Source organism: Anser brachyrhynchus, assembly GCF_964034855.1.
Source record: "Anser brachyrhynchus genome assembly, chromosome: 3".
Classification (NCBI taxonomy): domain Eukaryota; kingdom Metazoa; phylum Chordata; class Aves; order Anseriformes; family Anatidae; genus Anser; species Anser brachyrhynchus.
Genome location: NC_137696.1, coordinates 125,166,469 through 125,187,701, shown reverse-complemented (window position 1 = coordinate 125,187,701; position 21,233 = coordinate 125,166,469). Strand labels below are relative to the sequence as shown.

General features: G+C 58.7%; 2 protein-coding genes and 1 long non-coding RNA gene across 4 annotated transcripts in view; 1 reads left to right on the top strand and 2 right to left on the bottom strand.

Moving 5' to 3' along the window:
• Window positions 1-4,819: 4,819 nt before the first annotated feature.
• Window positions 4,820-7,392, bottom strand: CIMIP2C (ciliary microtubule inner protein 2C). Its single transcript, XM_080586510.1, has 3 exons — window positions 6,641-7,392; window positions 5,981-6,090; window positions 4,820-4,968 (listed from the first exon to the last, which is right to left on the bottom strand). Exons 1-3 carry the CDS (start codon window positions 6,926-6,928, stop codon window positions 4,824-4,826), a joined length of 543 nt encoding a protein of 180 aa, XP_080442636.1. The 5' UTR covers window positions 6,929-7,392; the 3' UTR covers window positions 4,820-4,823.
• Window positions 7,393-8,923: 1,531 nt separating this feature from the next.
• On the bottom strand, window positions 8,924-12,733 carry LOC308191602. Its single transcript, XR_013948166.1, has 3 exons — window positions 11,463-12,733; window positions 11,232-11,320; window positions 8,924-11,112 (listed from the first exon to the last, which is right to left on the bottom strand). It is a non-coding gene; the product is annotated as an uncharacterized lncRNA (long non-coding RNA).
• A 29-nt stretch (window positions 12,734-12,762) lies between these two features.
• OTOF (otoferlin) overlaps window positions 12,763-21,233 on the top strand; it is a 76,580-nt gene continuing 68,109 nt past the window's right edge. Inside the window, exons 1-2 of one of the 2 annotated variants that reach the window (XM_080584139.1) lie at window positions 12,763-13,806; window positions 18,227-18,285. In XM_080584139.1, coding sequence (XP_080440265.1) covers window positions 13,728-13,806; window positions 18,227-18,285 — 138 coding nt within the window. In that variant the 5' untranslated portion in view covers window positions 12,763-13,727. Of the gene's footprint in view, window positions 13,807-18,226; window positions 18,286-19,171; window positions 20,587-21,233 lie in introns of those variants that run through there. The other variant, XM_080584140.1, reaches the window with a different exon arrangement.

Sequence of the window (21,233 nt, the reverse complement as noted above, 5' to 3'; positions counted from 1 at the left end):
AACCAAACCAAACCAAACCAAACCAAACCAGCAGAAGATACGTTAAAATCATGCTCAGATTGCTCAAAGCTCTGCTCCTCTGCCTGATCTTCGAGCAAAGCCCAAATCATGAAGGTCTTTGTACAAAAAACGGACCACGTGAGGCTGAAAACACCCAAGCTGGCCGGGACCCTTCCCGAGGTTAGGGGTTAAGTCCCACAGCCCCAGCTCAGGGACGTTTGTCCCCAGGCAAAGCAGTCGGGACATTTCCCTGGGACTGCCTGCGAGGTCTCACAGCCTGGGGATGACGCAGGAGCTCCCAGGCACGCGCCTCCAGCAGCATCTGATTGACCCTGCCAGAGAAAAAGCAACTCCCAGGGCAGCCGGGAACGCTGCCTGGACCATAGAGCTTTGTTTTTTCTTGTTTTCCTGAAAAATTGGGGTTTCAAATGAAACGATTTTAAGGCCAGGTTCCCAGCTGGGGTGGTCCGTGCGGGGTCACCGCTGGTGGCAGGGGTGGCAGCAGCACCTTGCGGGGCCACCACGGCCCCTGCTGGAAACCTTCAGGCCCCTGCCCCGCTGCTTGCTTACCTGCAATCCGCCTGCTTCCTCCTGTGTGCGTGGCTCCTGCATCTCCCTCTGCACTCAGGATTGTGCCAGAGGCTTAAAACCCGAGGGAAATAGGGCTGGAAGGGTGCTTGGAGTTTGGCAGTGTTTCTCCCTTCCTGCCCTTGGATAGCAGCGTGCTCCTGCTGGCACCCGCCTGCCCCACGCCCAGGCTGCACCCTCCCTGCCTCTCATCCCCGTGGAAAACCATAGGGACATTTTTTTTTTTCGCGTTTTCTAGTGGGAAAACGAGCACTTTGTTATTCTGGATCGTCTGTTTTCTGCCCAGCGCCTGGCTTGGTGCTGCTGGCGGAGCGAGCGCACGATAAAACACATCCCCAGGCCAAAGGAGCTCGCAGTCTAAACAGGGAGAGGTGGGACAGAGCCAACACCGCTGGCGCGCGGGGAGATTAAACAAGTTGTCCCGGCGGGGGCGAGCGCTGGACCGATCCCATAAACTGGGCTGATCCACCTGCAGGCTGCTGGGACGAGGGGCGCCCACACTGGGGGGCCGAGGGGGGAAGCACCCGGCTCGGAGGGCAGGGGGAGAGGCGGGAGGTGGTTTTCCAGGCGCACAGGAGGAGGGGGCTTGCTCGGAGACATCAGGGGGTTGTGCCAAACGCGGAGCCCGCCCGAATTTGTGGGATGTGGGAAGGGGGCCGCAAGCGGTGGGGTTGCTGCTCCATGACATTTCTGCTGTGACGGATGAGAGGCGAGCTGGGAAACGAGGCGGGGGCCTTCCCTTTCCCCCTCTGCCCCACGGCTGCGTGAAAGGCAGGGGACCCACGTGCCGGGCTCTCTGCAGCTCTGTGCCCAAAGGAAGACGCGGGGAAGCGTCCCCGAGCGGTGCTGGGGCGCTCAGCACCCCCCAAAGCACCTTATATAGTCCTCTGTGACGCTGCGGGCTCCGTCCCTACATCATCCTTCTGATGGCTGGAGCCTTTCCAGGGGAGGAAAATTCCTTTGGATAACACCAGTCCCTGGATCACGGCACGTTTTTTTTTTTTTCATTTCTTTGCTCTCTCTTGGGTTCAGCGGACCCTGGGGGCTCTGCCCGGTCCCTGCTGAGCATCCTGGGGCTGGGGACCTGTTCCCAGCACCTCTCCCTCCATGCTGCCCAGCTCAAGCTCCCCATTAGGGCACCCCAGGCCCAGCAGCTCCTCCTCACGGCGCAGCCCCCAGCAGGTTCCTCGTGGCCCCTGAGGGCTGACTCCTGAAGGGCTCCTGAAGATTTGAACACATTTTCACCCAAGAGCCCCGACCTTCTCAGGGTGTTTCAGGGCCATCTTCATCCCCTGCCCTTGGCTTTTGCTGCAGAGGGCACGCACCAACCCTTTATTCCTTAATTTCTGCCTGCTGCCCTTCCCTCCTGCCCCCACCACGGCAGAACAACCCACTGTGCCCCCCTTCCAGTGCCACGGGGGCAGCAAAACGCGCCAGCCAGCCTCGCCGAACCACAGAGGAAAAATCCCTTCGCCCCGCGCCAGCAGACATGCAGCGGCCTTGCTCGGGTGATGGGTTTTAATCCCGGACACAGCTGAGCCATCCCCGTCCCCAGATGGTGCAAGGACCCAGCTCCTTCCAGCCCCAGCCCCATGCAGGTCCCATACAAGTGCAGGTCCCATACAAAGTGCAGGTCCCATACAAAGTGCAGGTCCCATACAAAGTGCAGGTCCCATACAAATGCAAGTCCCATACAAAGTGCAGGTCCCATACAATTGCAGGTCCCATACAGGTGCAGACCCCATACAAAGTGCAGATCCCATACACTTACAGGACCCCCAGCACCCAGACCTGGACCCAGCGGGCAGAGCCCAGCCCAGGACCCCCGGGGTGCGGCACGATCCGGATCAGGCCCCGGTGCCGGTGCGCGCATCCTGCGGGGCTGCGCTGCCCTCTAACGGGGGAAGCGGGGGGAAAATCGCGGACCGAGCCCTGCTCCGAGCCTCTGGGGAGCTGCGAGAGCTGCAGAGCCAAGGGACAAGGGCATTTTTTTTTGCACAAACCCTTTTCTACCCTTTTTTGGGGTAGAAACCTGAGGCTGCTTCAATTTGCGCCTTGTTTTAGGGAGAGTTGCAAGTGCTACACCCGCGGCAAGCACTGCGTTTTCTGTGCCAGGATGAGCCACAAACCCCGCAAACCCCCTTAAAATAAGGCTGCAAGGGCTGTGAGCATCCTTGGAGGGGTTTGGGTGCTCGTGTGCTGCAAACACCCCCGTTTCTCTTGGCGTTTGGGGGCTCACCAGGACTGGGAAGGCAGAGGTGTTCCCGGTGCTGCACGGAGCCCTGGGGAGCAGAGGGTAAAGGGGTTCAAAATCTGCTGAAGCAGCTCCATCACGCTGCACACAGCAATTGCCAGCATGGTTTAAGGCTCACAGACCCACCCCAATGCTTCCAGGAGCATCCCATGACCACATTTCCTACAACCAAGAGGAGAGGGCGAGATATCCCCCGTGGAAGCACCCTGCAGGGCACCGAGCTCCTTGGGGTCTCCACGTGCCGGGAGGGTGCTCATGGGGCTGAAACTGCCTTGGAAATGTTGGCCAGGACAAAACATGATGAGATTTCCTTCCTCGGAGGTGTGGGGAGCTGCCAAGTCCCCAGAGGACGATGCTGGAGGGGGGCGAGGAGCTGCAGAGGGGTCTCGCAGGGCCGTGGAAAGCCCCTCCAAGGAGGCAAAATGAATTTGGGAAAAATGGTGAAAATGGTGCCACAAACATTTTTTTTTCTCATATTCCAAAGAAATACATGTCCCTTGGTGTCTGGTCTTGGCACCACTGGCACAAAGCGACCTTCTTCATCGTGTCTGCAGGCAGGTGCTAAAATCGTGCACAGTGTGAAGAGGAGTTTAAGGTGATTTTGGAAATGCACTAAAATGCACAAGAACTTTCCTCGGTGTGTTAAAATTAGCTTTTGGAGTGCTGGAGCAGTCGGTCCCCACCAGCCCATCTAATGGGATGACACAAGCTCACAGGGGGAGGGCTGAGCTTTAAAAGGGTTATTTCACTTCAGATGTCAGCGAGTGGAAAAAAAAATCAATAAAAAACTGCTAAAAAAACACATTTCTGGGTTTTCAAATGCGCAAACACCCGGGGGGTTGCATGTCCCCTTCCGAGCTGGCTCCGTAATGGTCACTGGGAACAGTGCTTGGCCTGGGAAATTGGTACGGATGTGCTGAGCATCGTCCTGAGCCCGTGCTGAATCCGACCCTGGGAAGACGTGGCAGCAGAGCAGGGCTCGTGGGAGCCCAGGGGACACCCCTGGGACACGAGCACCGCTTGCAGGGCTGCTCCCTGGGGACAGCTGGGTGGCACTGCCCTGCAATGTGTCACCCATGTCCAAGTCACAGCAGAAAAGGTGTGGTTTTTTTTTTTTTGCAGAAATGAAGCAGGGATAAGGCTGTGCCCAGCCCCTCGCAGCACCGTGCACCATCCAGCAGCAGCAGGAGCCTCCCCCTGCAGAGCACCCCCGGGCTTTCTGGCCCTAAATTCCACAGTCCTAAGCATGACGATTTTAGGAAGTGGTCTCAAATCGCCCCAGGGGAGGCTCAGATTGGATATTGGGCAGAATTTCTTCATGGAGAGGGTGGTGAGGGACTGGCACAGGCTGCCTGGTGCACTGGTGGCATCCCCATCCCTGGAGGTGTTTAAGAGATGCGTGGTCGTGGGGACATGGTTTAATGATGGGAATGAGATGATCTTGAAGGTCCCTTCCAACCTAACCCACCCTACGATGCTATGGGACTCGGAAGGTCAGGCTGGCAGTTGGGCTTGATGAACTTGAAGGTCTTCTCCACCCTACACGATTCCATGAGTCTACGATTCCATTATTTTATGATTTCTGCTTCCCAAACCTGCCTGTTTTCCCCCCCATCCTGCCACATCTCTCGACCACCCCTTGCAGACCCCCAGCCGGTGGGCTCCCGGGTGCCCACCACCACCACCAGCAGATCCCCGGGCAGCAGGGCAGCGCAGGGGCTCCTTGCCTGGCAGACGGTGACCCCACCACACCAAGCTAATCCCCTGCCCGTCCCCAATCCCTGCCAGCCTCTGATGGCCTGGAGCAGCAGGAGAAGCTCCCCCATGGGTGGCTGCCCCCTCTCTTTAGGGTCCCCAGGCAGTGCCCGTGCGCACAGAGCCCACCCAGCACCATCTCCCTCTGCTTCACGTTTATTTTACGGCTCTGCCCCCTCCATCCAGGAGACCACCTCACCACCGAGGGCAGCCTGGGTGCTGTGGCTCACGCTCGGTACTCGAAGAAGCTGTCGCGGACCTCCCTCTCCTCGGGGGTGACCCTCTTGCCCGAGGGGAAGGTCTGGTAGGTCCGCAGGTTCTCCGGGGACACGCGCAGCAAATGCCACCGCGTCTTCCCGCTGAGCGGGGGGCTGCGGGGGGCGAGACACCAGGTTACCAGGTAGGGACTGAATTTTTGGTCTCTGGGGGCCGATGGTAAAGCTGCCAGCAGGTCCTGAAGGCAGGGAGGCACCGGGCATTGCCCACAGCTTTGTTCTCCACCGCCCTTAGCAGCGCAGGAGCTGGCCGTGCGCTCTGCCAGCTGAACCCCCGGGAGAAGGATGCGTGCCCGGCCCTGGCAGCAGCTGCTCCCCTCTTTTTCCTCCTCTTCCCACTCTTTCCTCCTCCTCAAAATGGGACCGGGGAGGTGAAGGACACCCTCCTCGCTGCTGTGCACTGCCCTCATTTCAGGTGGCACAGGGCAGGTAACCCGGCGGTGGCCAGTCCGGAGGGGCACAGCATGCAGCGTGGGGGCAAAGTGTTCCGTGCCTACCTATTAACCACTGGGTTAAGCAGCTTTTCGGAGCTCCACACACAAAATTTAAGGGATTCACGGGCTTCCAGGCTTGGTCAGTCCGTGCTGATGCTCCCAGGGGCTCTAGGGGCCTGGAAGGTGCTGTGCCTTCGCAGGCAGTGGGTTTGTCCTAAATCTTTTTACCTTTACGCACCAACAGGGGCTAGCTTCACCTGGAGGGGCACAACGAGGGCTCCCCAAGGAGAGGCAGTGAGCGGGGTGGGTTTTGTCCACAAGGGGTAAGGGGGATGCCACGATCATCCACCCAGCAGAGAGGGGCGAGGAGAGGTGGGGCGGGATGGGCACGGGGGCTGGGGGGACCTGTAGTGCCCAGGAGCCCCCCCGCCTGGTGCCGGCAGCACGAATCGCTGCTTGAGCAGTAGCAGAGGGCGAGTTTTGCCTTTCAGTTTCTCTGGCCTCCTCTCGTCTCCAGGACCCCTATTTTGGAGGTAGCTGCTTGGCAGAGGACCCCCAGCTCTGCCTGGACCAGGTGTGGGGCTGGCTCTCCCCACACCCCTCAGGCTCGGTCCCACAGCCCTGGCTGGGTCACCGGGTGCTGCTGTGTCCTGGGGTGCCCCCTGGGTACTCACAGGTCCAGCGGGTGCGGGTATCTCTCCTCCTTCACGGGCAGCACGAAGTAGGGGACGGGGTAAAGCGTCCCAGTCTTGTCCTGGTAAAACTCGCGGTGCTGCTGGGCCAGCTGTGGTCAAAGACAAAGGTGCGGGGGTCTGGGCAAGCAGCAGGCGCCTCTCCCCGGTGCAGCCCCCCAACCCTTATTTGCAACAGGAATTTATGGGGGGTTCTTTTCCTTTGCAAGCCCACCGCTGTCACCTCCACCCCCCTAACAGAGCAGTGCTGCCTCTTGGGCACTGGGTTATCCCTGGTGTTGTGCACACAGGTCCCTGCCTGCGGGATGATGCACATCAGACAGTCCCTGTTGCATTCGAAACCCCCCCCCAAAAAAAACAGAGATGGGAGCAGTGCAAGCTCCGGCTGCCCGCCTGCAGCAGCCACGCACAGCACACGCTGCCATGCAAATACAAGAGCAATGCTCGGGCTGAAACACCCGGGGCTTGTTTCGGCTCTGTGAGCACCCCGGGGTGCTCAGGCTGCCTGCGCTCCCAATTTGGGTGCTGCGGTGCCATCCCTGCCCGCTGCCCCTGCATGGGTGCAGGGGATGGAGCCCCCTGGGTGCAGGCAGCAGAGGAGGGGACACCAGCTTTGTCCCCCATCATCGTCCCCGTCCCCACCTGGTAAAACCTGCCCAGCTCCAGGGCTCGGCCACCATCCAGGTCGAAGCGGGTGCGCAGCGGGGTGCAGGGCACCTCCTCCGGGTAGGGCGCAGGGGGCTGGGGGCTCCGCGGCTGCGTCATGGTGGTGGTCCTGGGGTGTGCAGGATGATGGGCCTTCCACACCTGCATGGGAAACACCTGGTCGGATTTCCCCTGGTGAGCATCCTTCCTCACCTTCCTCGCCCCCCCAAGCCACCAGGACACGGTGACAGGGTCTGCAGGCAGGGAAGGGCTGCACGTACCCATTTCTACCACTTCTTTCGCTCAAAATTCGTTATTTGGAAGGTCCCCGAGCCCTTTGCGTGCTCACAGCTGCGAATCCAGTTATCACTAACAATAATTGTTCAAAAAGCGTGTTTCCCTTTCGGCTGCCCCAGAGGGTCCGTAGGATTCCCCGTGTGTTTGCCCAGAAGATGGAAATGCGTCCTCTACATCCTCGCCCTCCCTGCAGCTCACTGCTACGGCTGCGTGCCATCAGTGCTCCCAAAAATCCTTGTGTGCCCATTTCACGGGGCCAGGGGAAGCCGCTTCTTTACCCAGGCTCTGCACAGGACCTGAAACCAGGCTTTCAGGTGTTGCACAGCACCTCTTGGTGCACGCAGAGCAGCTTTCCCAGGAAAACCCTTCCTGACCTGCACACCGAAACCAATCCCTTTGCTCATCTTGGAGCAAGACGCAGCACCACAGCTCTGCTCATCGGGGACCCAGGTGAGTTTTCACCAGGTCGTCAATCCAGACCTCGCTGTTAGGTGAACGCTGCTTGCCCGGGGGGGGGCTTTTCCTTCTTCTTGCCTGCAGCGTGGCTGCAGTTTGGTGTTGGCCGGAGCAGCCGGGAGAAAAGGAACGGGAGAGATCTGGCAGCAAATCTGCTCCAGGGTTAAAGCACCGAGAGCCCTTCAGCCACAAGCCAGCAGGGGGCTGCCAACAGGGTGCTGGGCCACAGAATGATGCTCTCAGACGAGCCGAGGAAAATTATTTATATATATGTGTGTGTTTCCTACAGCCACAGCTCTGCCTAGAAGGGGGACGTGCTCAGGGAGCAGCAGCAGACCGCTGCCAGCCGGGCACGTAGCCCTGCTAGCCACAGACTGTGGGCAGGGGGATACCAGGGGTGCTGAGACATCTTGCAGTAATTTGGACAAGCCCTGACAGCAGCGGCATTCTTTGCTCATAAAAAACAAAGGGAGAGGTGGAAGAGAGCAAGAGGAGGTGGGGAGAAGCCACTTGGGGATGGGAAGGGGCCAGGGGGCAGAGGGAGGGCAAGCAGGAGCTCAGCGCTGCTGGCAGGGCTGAGGGATGTTTAGGATCCGTGGGGAAAAGCCCCCGATCTCCCCCCGGGACCCGGCAGTGTTTCGGCAGGGAGCACAGCCTCTGCCAAAGGCAGTTACATGAGGACTGAGCAGCGCATTCCCCAGCAAGAGCCCTCTCACGGTACCTTGGATACCTTGGGATGTGCTCAGTGCTTCGGGGCCAAACCCAAGCTGTCGGCACAGCCCCGGGGTTGGATTTGCCACGCAGGAGGGCAGAAGGGAAGCCCCAAAAGCTGCCACCGAGACCGCGGTGTCTGCGGACACAGCCCGCGCTGACCAAGCGTAGGATCTGCGCAGGGTGGAGAGGGCAGGGTGCAGGATCCATGCAGTGTCCGGGATCCCTGGGACAAGGTGCAGGATCCATGCGGGGTGCAGGGTCCATGCAGGGTGCTGGATCCCTGGGGCAGGGTACAGGTTTGTTGCAGGGTGCAGGATCCATGCGGGGTGCAGGATCCACGCAGGGTGCAGGATCCACGCGGGGTGCAGGATCCACGCAGGGTGCAGCCTTTACCTGCCGCAGGTGCCTACAGCCCGACCTGGATCCCTCCCGTTCTGCCCTGCCCGCCCCAGCCACATCACAAACACCAACACCAGGCAACGGGGGGAGCCCAGCGCCATCTCCCCCAGACCTTCCTGCACCCCCCTGCACCCCCAGCACCCTGACACCCTCTGCACCCCACAGCACCCACCCATGAGCATCGCCTGCTGCCACTGCCTGCACCCTTTGTGAAAGGGGAACCGTGGGCTCTTTTCCTGCCCGGGGAAGGTAACTGGGGACCTGCCCCCAAAAACTTTGGGAAGGGTGAATCGTCTGCGTGGAACCAGTGCAGACAACAGTTGCACACACAGACAGAGGCACATTCGGTTAAAATAATTTAAAAATCCCATTAGGCTTGCAAGGGCGAGCGCTCGAGCTTGGGGACATGCGGGAATTGGAGGGGCAGGTCTTTATCTGAATCTTGATCAGAAAGGTCTGAGATATTGCAAATAAAAAATAAATTAATTAATTAAATTAAAATTAAAAAAAAGGAGAGAAAGAAAAGAAAAAGAAAAGGAAAGAAAACAGAAATCCAGAGACCTCCCAGCACCTGCATCGTGCTAGGATTTGCAGCTCTGGCTCCGGAGATGTCCTGGCCACCTCTCCTGGCCAGCTCATGACCCAAATGCTCGAGCTCTTGTGGCCGTCTTGTCCGGTTCCCAGTGAAATGTGGATTCATCCGGCATGGGACTGGTGGGAAGAGGGGATGGTTCAATCCATCCCATAGGAGTTTTCTACGAAAAACCTCGTGGAAAAGCACCGCGCGTCCTCACAGCCTGCTCCTCCGCAGTGCGCATGGATTAGGAAAGCTGGGTTTGTTAGTTGTGCTGAGTTCAAGAAAATGGGAAAACCTCCATATCAGAACTTGTTAAAAAAAAAAAAAAGAAGGAAAAAAAGAAAAAAAAGGAAAATTTCCCCACGGAGAGAGCTGCTGCAGAGCTGAGGCTGCCGAGTAACAGGATCAGCTCTGGCATTTAAGGAAGGGCGAGGAGCTTGCCTGGCGTCCAAGCGCGGCTCTCCAGGCGGTCTCAGAGGATACCATGGGAAGGAAAGAAGGTAAATGGAAAATGATGCAAAAGGCCACATGGATTTTTTTTCCATTTCCCCCCGTGCTTTCTTAGCAAGCCCTTGCGTTTGCTCACGCTTCTGCTTTATGTACAGAAACTGCCTCCACAGCATTTTTCCCCCTTTCTTCCGAGACCAGCACGCGCGTGCAGAGCCGCCCACCACCGCGCTCCGAACTGCAGATGATGCCGCGGTGCGGCGTTACCCCACAAAGCCTCGCTCGTGACGGTGGCGTCCCAAAAAACCCTGCAAAATGCAAGAGACTCGATGCGGGGGGGGGACACAGCTGGTGCGGAGAGACCTGCAGCGGGCGAGTCGGGTTTGGGAAGAGCAGGGATGGGGAAAGACGGAGGCTGGGCAGCGTGGGGCTGGCCCGAGGAAGGTCTGAGCCGCACAAGGGTCGCTTCTGCTCCTCGCTGGCCTGCCCCCAGCAGCAGCAGGCGATGGAGAAGTGGTTTTGGTTGCCGCTCCCATTCCGTGGGGTTTGGGATGGCGGCTGCCAAAGCCAGAGGGCTGTGGCTGGCGGAGATGAGCGGGGTGCCCCAGGTTTTGAAGCCCAAGCCGCTGCCGAGCTCGGCGGACAGGGGAACCTGCAGCGCTTCGGCGATGGAATTAAGACCCTGCGGGAAAAGGGCAGGCGATGGCTCTCTCAGCAAAACCACCCACTGGAAAACGAAATCCTCTCTATCCTCGCACAAAGCCGCTGCTTGGGCCAGCTCAGGAGCTCCCTGATAAGGGTGGTTTCTGTGTCTGAGAGGAGCCCATCGGCCAGAGCTGCATTAATGCTCGTCCCAGCGGCGAGGCGAGCCTGCGGCGGGGTGAAAAGCCACGGGCTGGGCTGCGCGAGCACATCTCCATCCCCTGTGTCCCCATCCAGCAGGATGAAGCACTCGCAGGACTTCTGGATGTGTTAAATGCCAAATTCCTGCTCCCAGGGGCTCAGGGAGCAGCTCTCCCAAGCTGCTTGCAGGGCAGAGGCAACGGAAGGGAATTGCTCAGGCATCCTTCGGGGCTTTCTAGCAATCAGAAGGAGATTTGGAGAAGCTCATTTGGCAGAGACAGCTCCTTTGGGTGTGCTCTTTGTGCCGTAGGTCTGGGTACAGCCCTGGAAGGAGCTCTCTGCCTCCTCCAGGCTGAGCAGCAGCTTGGAGCTGGGGCTGCTCGGGCTGTGGAGCTGCTGGGACTTGAGGCAGCACCCCACATGCCATGGAAAAAGAAACCTAACACATGAAAATCTGCCTCTATGCGTGTTCACACACAGCCCTTGAATAATACACGGGCATCCCGGTAGCACTGGCTTGGAGCCTGTCCCAGAGGTTCCTGGTTCCCAGCTCAGTCCCCAGCACGATGCCCCTCTCCGGCTCTCCGACGAGCTGGCGCTGCCCACAAAATCAGGGAAAAGAAAAACATACAAAGAAAAAATAACATAGAAACTTTCTGTAATTAATATAAAGGATCTCAGCGGTTTGACAAATGGGGAGGTTGATATGATTTCTCCGAGCGTAGGAGGAAAAGAGCTGGAAAAAAAATAGAGAAAAAGAGTTAAGAAGAGAAAATTTCATTAATTTTGGACGTGAAGTCCTGTAGCATCATCATAAGGCCATTGTTTCGGGATGGATGATTGGATTGGGCTTACTTTGATGGGATACTGGTGCTGTGGGAGGTGCACGCAGAGGGTCTAGCTAAGGCCTGATCCTGCCCTGGCAAGCCGTGCTTTCCCCTTGCCTTTGGTGTAAACCCATAGTAAATAGGAACAATCAGTGGTGATTCAGAGGTGGGTGTGGGATTTTATTCACATGCAGTGATGTGAAAATTGCAGACAGGTTGTGAAAATCGAGATTTATGTTTATGAAGGGCATTTTCTCACCTCGCTCTGCTGATCACATCCAGCTGGGGGAACGCTTCGGGTGCGCCGTGCTTCGGGGCCCCGTGTGTTGGCTTGGCTTGAAATCGGGTTCCTGCGTTGTTCCTGCTCGCCTTCATTATCCCATTTAATTGTGTAATGGGTCGATAAATCACCAGCGGTGCAGGTGGAGACCTTCTCCCATCTAAAAAAAGCACCGAGCCTCTTCAGCTACGAGCAGACAAACACCAGCAGAGTTTGTGCAGGGACGTGACCAGGGTGCAGCTCCATCCAGAAGACCCATGGGGGATATTTGCACACCCGTGGAGCTCCTGCAAACCCCAACCCCCAGGACGGCTGGGGCTGGGGGCACCCCTGGGTGCCCCTGTCCCCCCCTGCCCCAGCAGGGTGCCCAGCCCCATGTCCCTGGGCTCGGGGAGCTCTCCAAGGAGCAGCCCCCGGCCCCTCTCCGTGGGCTGCAACCCACCGAAGCCAAGCACGTGCCCGGGGTCTCGGTCGCCACTGACCAGGGTCCCACCAAACCCCGAGCAATGTGGGTTTGCCTCCAGCCAGGTCCTTCTTTAAAGATAGTTCATGTGATGTATAAAGAGTAATTTATAACAGCTCAGATATCTGCTTTCTGGTGCTGGGGGGGAGGTTAAAATCAGCTCCATGGTGCAGGAGGTGCTCTCTGTGTTCTCTGTGGTGCCGGAGCTTTTGGGGCAACGTGGGTTGCTCTGACGGTGACTGCCTGAAGCACTGGTGTAATTTGCCTGCTCTAAAACAGAATTTGAGAAGCGGAGCTGGGGGAGATAAAGGCGAGGACATCTTCTGCTGGATCTCCAGAAAGTACAAGTGGTACCAGCGGGAGGTTTCACACCACTGGGTCTCTCCGGATCTGATTTGGAGGAACCCAGGGGCTGACGTTCATCCAGCTGCTTGTTGGCCACACAGCAGGGCAGAGCCAAGCACCTGCAGGGTAAAACTTGTGCCAAAACCCATGAGAGCTCCTCTGGATGATCAGGACAAACCCCGGAGAAACCCTCGTTGCCCCCAGCCTCCAGCATTTTAGCAAGAGCGAAGGCAGAGGGGGGAAAGGGGCTGCAAAAGCAGCAGCAGCCTGCGCAGCTCTGCCGAGGAGGACCAAAAAGGAACCAAGAAAATGTTGTTGGATGGAACCAGATGCCCTATTTCCAGGGCTTTATTACCCATTTATGAAGGCTGCACCCTCTCTTGTCTCTCTCTGGTGACACTAAATCCCTCGTGGGCTCGCTCTCCACCACAGAAGTATTTCTCTGGGAAGCGTCCAAGCAGGAAAGCAAGACGTGAGGCTCGCAGCCCCCCACCTCCGTGCTCTTCCTCTTCACAAGCCCACATTTTAAAGCTGTTATTTATGTCTCGACCCCCCCCCCCCCCCCTCATTTTGAGGCTCAGAGCACGATGAGTGAGGGCTGCAGAGCGGTGCACGAGCTCCCAGCATCTCCACCAACCTCTGGCCCCAACCCAGAGCAGCTGAAGGGTCGAGGTCCAGCGCCCCTGGGGGGACTCTGAGCCTGTCCCCCCACCCCCAGGGGCTGGCACGGGCGGGGGGATGGATCTCAGCCCCCCCACCACTTGCTCCCCACCCCAGGAGATGCTGAGAGCAGCGGGGTCCCCATGCACCCCATGTCCCCATGGTGGTCCTGGGCGGTGGGACATGAGCTCAGGTCCTCCCAGGCACCATGTCCCCCGCCCCCCGTGACATGCCTGGGGGAGGGGACACACACACGTTTATTCTACCCCCCCCAACCAGCAGCACACCTGGGAGGTGCCTCGCAGCGGGGGGGGGGAGCCCTGCCTCAGTTTCCCCACTGGGAGATTGGGGGGGGGGGGTCTGGGGGTGGTTCCTGCATCCCGCCCCCCCGCTCCCCCCCAACCACCTCCAGCCCCGGGGAGAGGCGGGCAGGCGGGGCCGCTGCTGAATAAAGGGATTAATTCGGCGCTGGGGAGGGAGAGGGGGCACCGCACCGCACCGAGCACCGCGCACGGCACCGCACCGCGCAGAGCCCCGCGCATCTCCGGGCGCATCGCTCCGCACCCCGCGCATCTCCCGGCGCATCTCCCGGTGGAGAGCCCCCGCGCATCTCCCCCCACATCTCCCCCCACATCTCCCCGCACATCTCCCCGCACAGCCCCGCGCATCTCCGGGCGCATCGCTCCGCACCCCGCGCATCTCCCCGCGCATCTCCCGGTGGAGAGCCCCCGCGCATCTCCCCGCACATCCCCGCGCGTCTCCCCGCTCCGCACCCCATGGCTCTGCAGCTCCAGCTCCGCACCGTCTCCGGCCTCCGCGGCAGAGCCGACCGCATCGCCAAGGCGGCTTTCCGAGGTAGCGGGGAGGGGGCTGCGGGAGGCGGATTTCGGGGGGGAGGTCCCGCCGTGGGCCGTGCCCGGGAGCCCCTGCCTCAGTTTCCCCATGGTGGGCGCACCCAGGGGGTCGCACAGCCCTCCCCGAGGGGGTGTGAGCCCCCTTGTAGAGCTGTCCCCCCCATCCCTGCTGCCCTGGGGAGGGGAATGGGGAGGGGGGGGGAAGTCCTAGGGTGGTGAACCCCACTTCCCAGGGGATGGCTGGGGGGAGCCGGGCCCCTTTTAGGGTCAGAGCTACAGCTCGGGTGGCAAAGCGGTGCCGCCAGGGCAGTGTCACCAGAAGGGCTGGGAGAGGAACTTGCCTGGCTCCAGGACCCGCCGCGTGCTGGGATTTCTTCTGAGGCTGCAGCTTTGGTTCTGCTCGGGTCCCCTCCAGCCCCAAAGCCTTCCCGGGGGGGCTGAAAAAGGAGCCAAACCTCCCCAGGGGTCTGTGCCCTCAGCACAGCCACTCCTGCCCCATCCCTTCCTCCCAAAATCAGCACAGGGATAACCCCCCCGGGAACAGGTCGCACCTTGGACCGATGGAGAAGCCCAGGATGGTCCCAGCCCCAAAATGCTCCCACCTGGAGATGCTCCCTTGTCCCCATCCCATGTTCCCATCCCTATTTCCTGGCACAGTGCAGGATTGCCGCCGCTGTCACGCCGGGCAACGCTGGCTCCAGGCAGGATGACACCAAACCTCACGGCCCCGCTTCCTTCCCCGCGGTGCTGAGCCACCAGCTGGGCTCCTCGTGGGCGTTTCTTTGCCTCTAAGAAATTCGGTGTCGTGGCCGAGGAGGTTAGGAGCTGTTTTCCTGGTAGCCTGCTGCACTCAGCCTCTGTGCGCAGCGGGGACTTGGCCTCGTGCTGCCCATCTCACCGCCGTGTGCAGCTGGGGATGATTTTTTTCCCCAGCTCCTCCTGGGCAGCGCAGGGTCCGCGGCCAGGACACCAGCTGCCGCTGTTCTCTGCAAGCTCAGCCCTGGAGGAGAAGCTCTTGGCGGCCAGACCCAGCAGGGCTGGATCCTGAGGTTGTGGCTGGCAAAACCCCATGGCTAAAAGGGCAGCGGCGGGTTAGGGAGTGATCCCCATCACGGCTGGGGCAGGACGGGCCCCCTTTCCTCGCCCAGCGGGTGGAGGAGCTTTGGTCCCGTTCCCTCCTGTGTCACTCAGTCTGTGCCAGAAGCTGCAGCGAGCCTTGCCCATGAAGGGACCCATAGCTTAAAGTGCCCTGTTTGTGCCGTGTTAGTGCCATCCAGCACACCCAGCCCCAAATCCTGCCCCAAACTGCTCGTGGTCCCCAAAGGGGACAAGAGGAGACCGCTCGGTGCCTGCCCTGCGTGCAGGGGTGTCCGGGGGCAGAAGCTGTGGGTGTTTTGTGGATGCAGCACAGCGTGGCTCTCTGCTGCAGGAGAGCACGGGGCTGAGGGTGCTGGCTAACGTGGGGCACGAACCCTGGACAGGTCCTTGTTGTGCAGGGCTGCATCACCCTGCTCCGGATGGATGGACTGGAGTTATCAGTGTGCCATGATACAGGAGCTGTGCGATCGTTGTAGGAAGGCGATCTCCCCGAGACACCCCTTGTTCAAGAGCTCCGCCAGCTGTAAGGCAGGAAGGAGGATTTGCCCCACCAGCTGGAGCTCCCTGGCGTTGGACCAGAGCTGGGTGGCAGCGCACGGTGGGAAGGAGCAAGGAGAGAAGCAGTGGCAAGCTGAGCTGCTGGTTGCTATTCGGACGTCAGAGCCTCAGACCAGACGTGTTGGCAGCCCCGGGGGCTTGGACAGGCTCACGTGCTCACCTCGCGGTCATTTCTCGGTGGGCTTTGTGGATGCTTGCCTGGCTCCTTGCCCCGTGATAATTTAGGATCGATGGGGAGCAGGGTGATGGTGTGGGGACGTTGTGTTATTGGTGTCCTGTTGGCTTCCCAGCCCTGTGCTGGGCTGGGGCCAGCAATGTTGGTGTTGCCCTGAGAGGGGCCGGGGGCTGCTCCTTGGAGAGCTCCCCGAGCCCAGGGACCTGGGGCTGGGCACCCTGCTGGGGCAGGGGGGGGACATGGGCACCCAGGGGTGCTCCCAGCCCCAATCATTCTGGGTTCAGTGACCCTAGTGTCAGCCCCGGGGGAGCATCCCCAGGTGGGCAGCTGAGGTTGGTGCCCAGGAGTTGAGGGAGGAGACTCGTGCCGCTCTCCGTTGACTCTACAGGCAGCGATAGACCCCAGTTTTTGCGGGGAAGGAGTTAAGGAAGGAGCCGGACCCGGTGCGACAGGCTGCTGTGTGCGTTCCTGCAGGCTGTGCTCTGACATGCTGCTCAGCTCCAGCTCGAGGGGGGGATTAATAAGTCACAGCTCCGATAAAAGGGCTCCGATTAGGGTCCGACGTGGGAGGGGAACAGATCAGGGCTGCTCGTCTTACACCAGGGGCCCCATGCACCCGGTGGCTGCCCTGGTTGTGCTTTGCAAATAGGAGAAACTGAGGCACGGACGGGAGCTGGTTGTTGCTCTCGGTTGCAGGAGGAGCTGCCAGCTTGTCCCCCCCAGGAGGAGAGAAGGGGATAGCCAAAATCCCACCCTGAGCCATCAGGGGCTCCCCTCCCACCGCAACGTGGGACTTGACTCACCAGGCACCCAGGGGCCACCTGTACCTGGGGGACCGGGCTGTGTGAGCCAAAATCCCGCGTCTTTTTGAGACCCTCAGCTTTCTTAGGAGGTGTGGGGCTGGTTCTGAACTCCATCACGCTGTCGGTGCCCTGTGCCTGCCCCAGGCTGGCTCACAGGAGTCTGCACAGCCCCACATCCGCTGCCTCTGCAGCTTTCCAGCTTTCCACCCCTTTATTCTGCAGGGAGGACTCAGAAGTGAGCTAATTTGGGCTTTTAAGCAAATCTTTGCGCTGCAAACTGGCTTCAAAGGAAGAGTGGAAAAACGTCCAGAGGCTGGAGCACAAACAAGCACGGTGGGAGGGGAAACACCGGAGGTGTCCGCTGGTGAATTTTCCCCACCCTGCTCATTTTGTCGGGGCCAGCTCCTGTCTCCCAGCAGGATCTGAGCTTTTCCAGGGCTGCAGTGGGACAAGAGCATCCCAGATCCCAGTGCAGGGTGCAGGATGTTTCCCTGCCCTCTTCGTGCTGTTGTGCACCCAGGGCTGTGCCGGTCCCCTGCTGGAGACAGGTCTGCCCGTAGCGCAGTGTTTTCCCTTAAACCTGGTGCAATCAGAGCACTTGTCAGCTAATCGATCACAGGAGCTGGAGAAGAGCTTGGCGAGGTCTCTGGATTAGCTGTGCGTAAATGAGAGACCAGCCAGAGACCCCGCAGCACGCCAGGCACCGTGGCTGATGGCATCACTTTAAGGAAACAATTCCTGGCTGCGCATAGGGCAGGGGCTTCCACCACCTTCGCTTGCTGTAATACCTGCTCTCAGGTCAAATAGGGTGGGTGGCAGATTGCCCACCTTGGGTGGAGTGTCTTCTCCAACCTGCACGTGCCCACCGGTGGCTGATTGTCCCCCCCCGACCTGCGCACGTCTCATTACCCTGGTCTGGTATCTTGGTGTGCATGGGGATGCTCAGCACCCCCCCCTGGGAGCCCACAGCGGTGCTTAGGCGCTGCCTGCACCGACACACGGTGCCTGACCCCATAGCTGGGGACTTTTAGGGTCTGGCTCCTGGTGGCTCCGTCCCTGGTCCTGCAGGTGGAGCTGGCTGGTGTGAGGTCCTCGAGAAAATCCCTCATTTGTGGGTGGAAAGATTCATGGCAGGGGACCGGGAGGGTGGTTTGGGATGTGCGGTGCACCTTCTGGCTTTGCTCCCAGCACCTGGCAAAGGGATTTTCTGCCTCTCCTTGGGTAACGATTAAATCCGAAAGGGCCCAGCTATGGGATGGGGCATTCCCTGCAAAGAGCCGTGCCCGCAGGATGTCTCAATTTTGGTAAAATGAAGTTGGTGGCACAGTGGGAATGGGGGTGCCCCGGCCTCCAGGGGCTGCCTGTGCAGGCTTGGCCCAAAGCACCCGCCCTGAGGCAGCTTTAATTACCCAGGAAGGAAAAAAAAAAGAAAAAAAAATCAATTTGATTCAGTGAGATATTATTAGCATTTTCATAACACCACAAGAGGCAAGGTTATGAAGTGGCTATTAACTAGAAATATCGGTTTGGGGATGGGGGGGTGAGGTTATCCCACGAGGGCAGCCAAAAACACCAGGCTGGGGCTCCCGGGACGTGGTTTCGTGGTAGCCCTGGCAGCGCTGGGTGAATGGCTGGACCTGATGGCCTCAGAGGGCTTTTACACCTCAGCGATCCTACGATTCCCTGGGGAAGCCGATCTCAGCAGCCACCCCAAAGGCTCGGCACAGAGGCTTCTCTCCCCGTCGCCCTGCTCACAACCAACCCGTGTCTCCTCGTCCCCTCTGCAGGGCTCTCCTTCTACACCCGAGTGCTGGAAAGCTGCGAGGACGAGGCCAGGTTTGACGAGGTAAGAGGAGACGTGCCTGCCTCCTGGTCCATCTCACGTGCCTGGCTTGCTTTGCCGTGACTGATTTTCCATAAAAATATCCATTCTCCCTCTGGAGCAGAGGGATTCCCAAGGCAGCAACAGCTCCTTGCAAGGACAGAGGGGGAAAAAAAATGCAGTTACAGGTGAAAAACTCAAATTTAAGCGTGTTGGCACCATCTTTATGAGCTCCAGCATTTCTCTGGTGGGTGCTGAATGGATCTCATGGGCCACAGGACCCCGGTCTGGTGGGGCTGGGGGTGTCGGGGGTGTGAGACCTGCAGCACTTCCCCATGGTGTGGACGCTCCTGGGAGCACGGCTCTGCCTTCCGCCTGCCTTTCCCCTCAAACGCAGCCCTGGTGCATGTGGGGCACGGTTAATTAAAAAAAACAACCCGTGTGGTTGGCACTGAGGTTTCAGGAAAAAATACGGGGGGAACCCCACGGGCTCGTGGCTCGCCGTCCCCTTGCCTAGGAAGGAAGAAGCCCTTCTTGTCCCAAATCTTTGCTCGGTGCCAGCCCCCATCCCCTGCCCTCGCATCGTGGTGGTGACAAGTTGATTGATCCTTTTTGGGGGCCCGCGGGGTGACGGATCAGCCCGGCGTGGGGCTTGGGAAGGGGGGCGAGAAGGAACCGCAGCCCCAGCCCTGCATGGTGTTAAAATGCAGCTTTGCCTTCGGCGGTTACCGAGAAAATATTCAGAGATGATTGAAATAAGGTCACCCACACAGGCAGGGAGTAGAGCTGCTGCTCTGAAGTCACTTTCAGAATGGAAATAGGCATTCAGAGGAGAAGGGGTGCTTCCTTCGATCGTTCTGCGCTTCTCCGAGAAGACAACCCATTCCCAGGGGCGGGAGAATAGGTGAGCCCAGGAGAAATATGAAGATTTTAAAGCTGTTTATCACGTTTAAAGCTTTTTTTACCGTGAGAAAATAAGATTCCTTCCTGGTTCTGGGTGTGGGGTGTGTCTGTGGGATGACAGCCCCGAGCTGCTCCCAGGTCGAGGCACCCCCAGCTGCTGGATGTGACCCTGGGGGGGTTTTGCCCTCAGTGCAGGTTTTGGGGGCAGAGCCCAGCCTGGGCTCCCCCCAGTGCCAGCAGGATGGGGTCAATAATTGCTGGTAGGAAAGGCAAGCCCCCGCTCCTGGGCTCACCCCTCCAGCTCTGCGGGTGACTTGTTGGCAGCTCACAGCCCTGCAGGATCGGACCAAGGGTGCTGTGCCTCCTCTGGGTGCTGGAACGGGGCTGCTGCTGCAAAAGGTGTTATAGGTGCAGTCTTGTTTCCTCCCACCCCATTAAATCCCTAATTAATTGCTCGTGCTGCTGAAGCAATGGCCAGGGCAGGAACGTGGGTGTTGGAGCCAGCGAGGGGGTCCTGGGCTGCCCCCAGCAATTAGCCGATGGGAGAGTCCGGGAGAGAAATATTTCCACCTGGGTATACACAAATAACAAGTAATCGACAAGCCCAGATGACAACTTCTTTTTTAAATTAATTTTTATTATTGCCTCACTGCAGCACCCCAAAGTCCCCCCACCAGGAGCCTTCGCAGGGAAGCAAAGAGCACATCAGCTTCCCCGCCCCCGCTTAGCATTCGCGAGATCCCACCACCAGGCTGGATTTGGGCTGCCCCAGTGGTTTCCTTTTTGTTTGTTTTCCTCCCGTTTCTTTTTTGCAATTATTTTTATTCATGGCTTAATGAATTATGCAGAACCTGGGCCTCTCCAGAGCCTGGGGAAGAAAAGCTGCTGGCTATTCCGCAGGGTGGCCGCGGCGCTGTGGCTGTTTCACATAACCAGGAACAGTCACATCGTGTCCCACGTGCACCCCGAGTGGTTTCTGCTCCAAGGGGAGAAGAAAAAGAAACCTTCTCTTTTTTTTTTTTCTTTTTTTTTTTTCCCCTTTGCTAATAAAACAGATAAAACTGACCCAGCAGACATCACTCGCTTGGCTTTGCACAGGGCTTTTGATAAGACTTCTAACAACAAACCAGTGAGGAGAATCACCTGCCAGCCAGCTGGGGAAGGAGGGAGCGCAAGGAAAGCAGGGGGGGAGCTCGGGGAGCAGCCCCAGCTCTGGGAGGTGTCACGGTGATGGATGGTGGGGATAGATGTGCTCTGGGTCCGTGTTAATGGGGTCTGCTCATGGGGCTGGGGGCAGAGAGCAGGGGGCAGCCCTTCCCCACATCCCACTGCAGCCTTGACACCTGCAGGTTCAAGGCAGAAATACCCTGCAAATATTTACTACTGAAGGTAACCAGCTGTAGAAGCCACTTATCTGGAAGGGTAATTAATTGCTGATTGAATTCTGGTGTGTCTTTTTTTTTTCCCCTGTTTGTTATTTGTTATGAGTGAGGCACAGGGCATCTCTGATTTAGGAGCCTCTGAGTAAAACACAAAAAAAATCCGTGGTCTGGGTTGTATTAGAGGTCAGTGAGTGACTATAATAATCCTTTCCAGGCTTAAAAATATATATATATATATATATATATAAAATTCTTCCTAAGGCTTAGAGCACAGCATCCTTGGGGGAGCGATGGCCACGTTTTGCTGCAGGATGCCCCAGGGCATGGGATGGTGCATCTGTAAGAAGAAGAGGGAGCAGGGCTGAATACCCCAAATCATCTGGATCAGTTTTCCACGCACGGGGATAAAACCAGGAGGAGAAGGAGTGTGGATGGGCAGGGCACGGGTCGTCCCCGTGCTGGGGAAGATGTCACAGCTCTCTGTGGTTGGGGATCTGGGTGACGTTCCTTGTCCTGCTGGTGGTTTTTGGGGGGTTGTGGACAACTTTCAGAGCAGGGCGCTCTCCTTTACTGAATCGCATTCCCCAGGGTTTGAGGCAGACCGCCAGCTGTTAGCAGGCTGCGTGCGTGGCTGCGGGTGGGGGTCCCTCTGGAAACAGCCTGCAGAGCTGGAGAGCTGGACACACG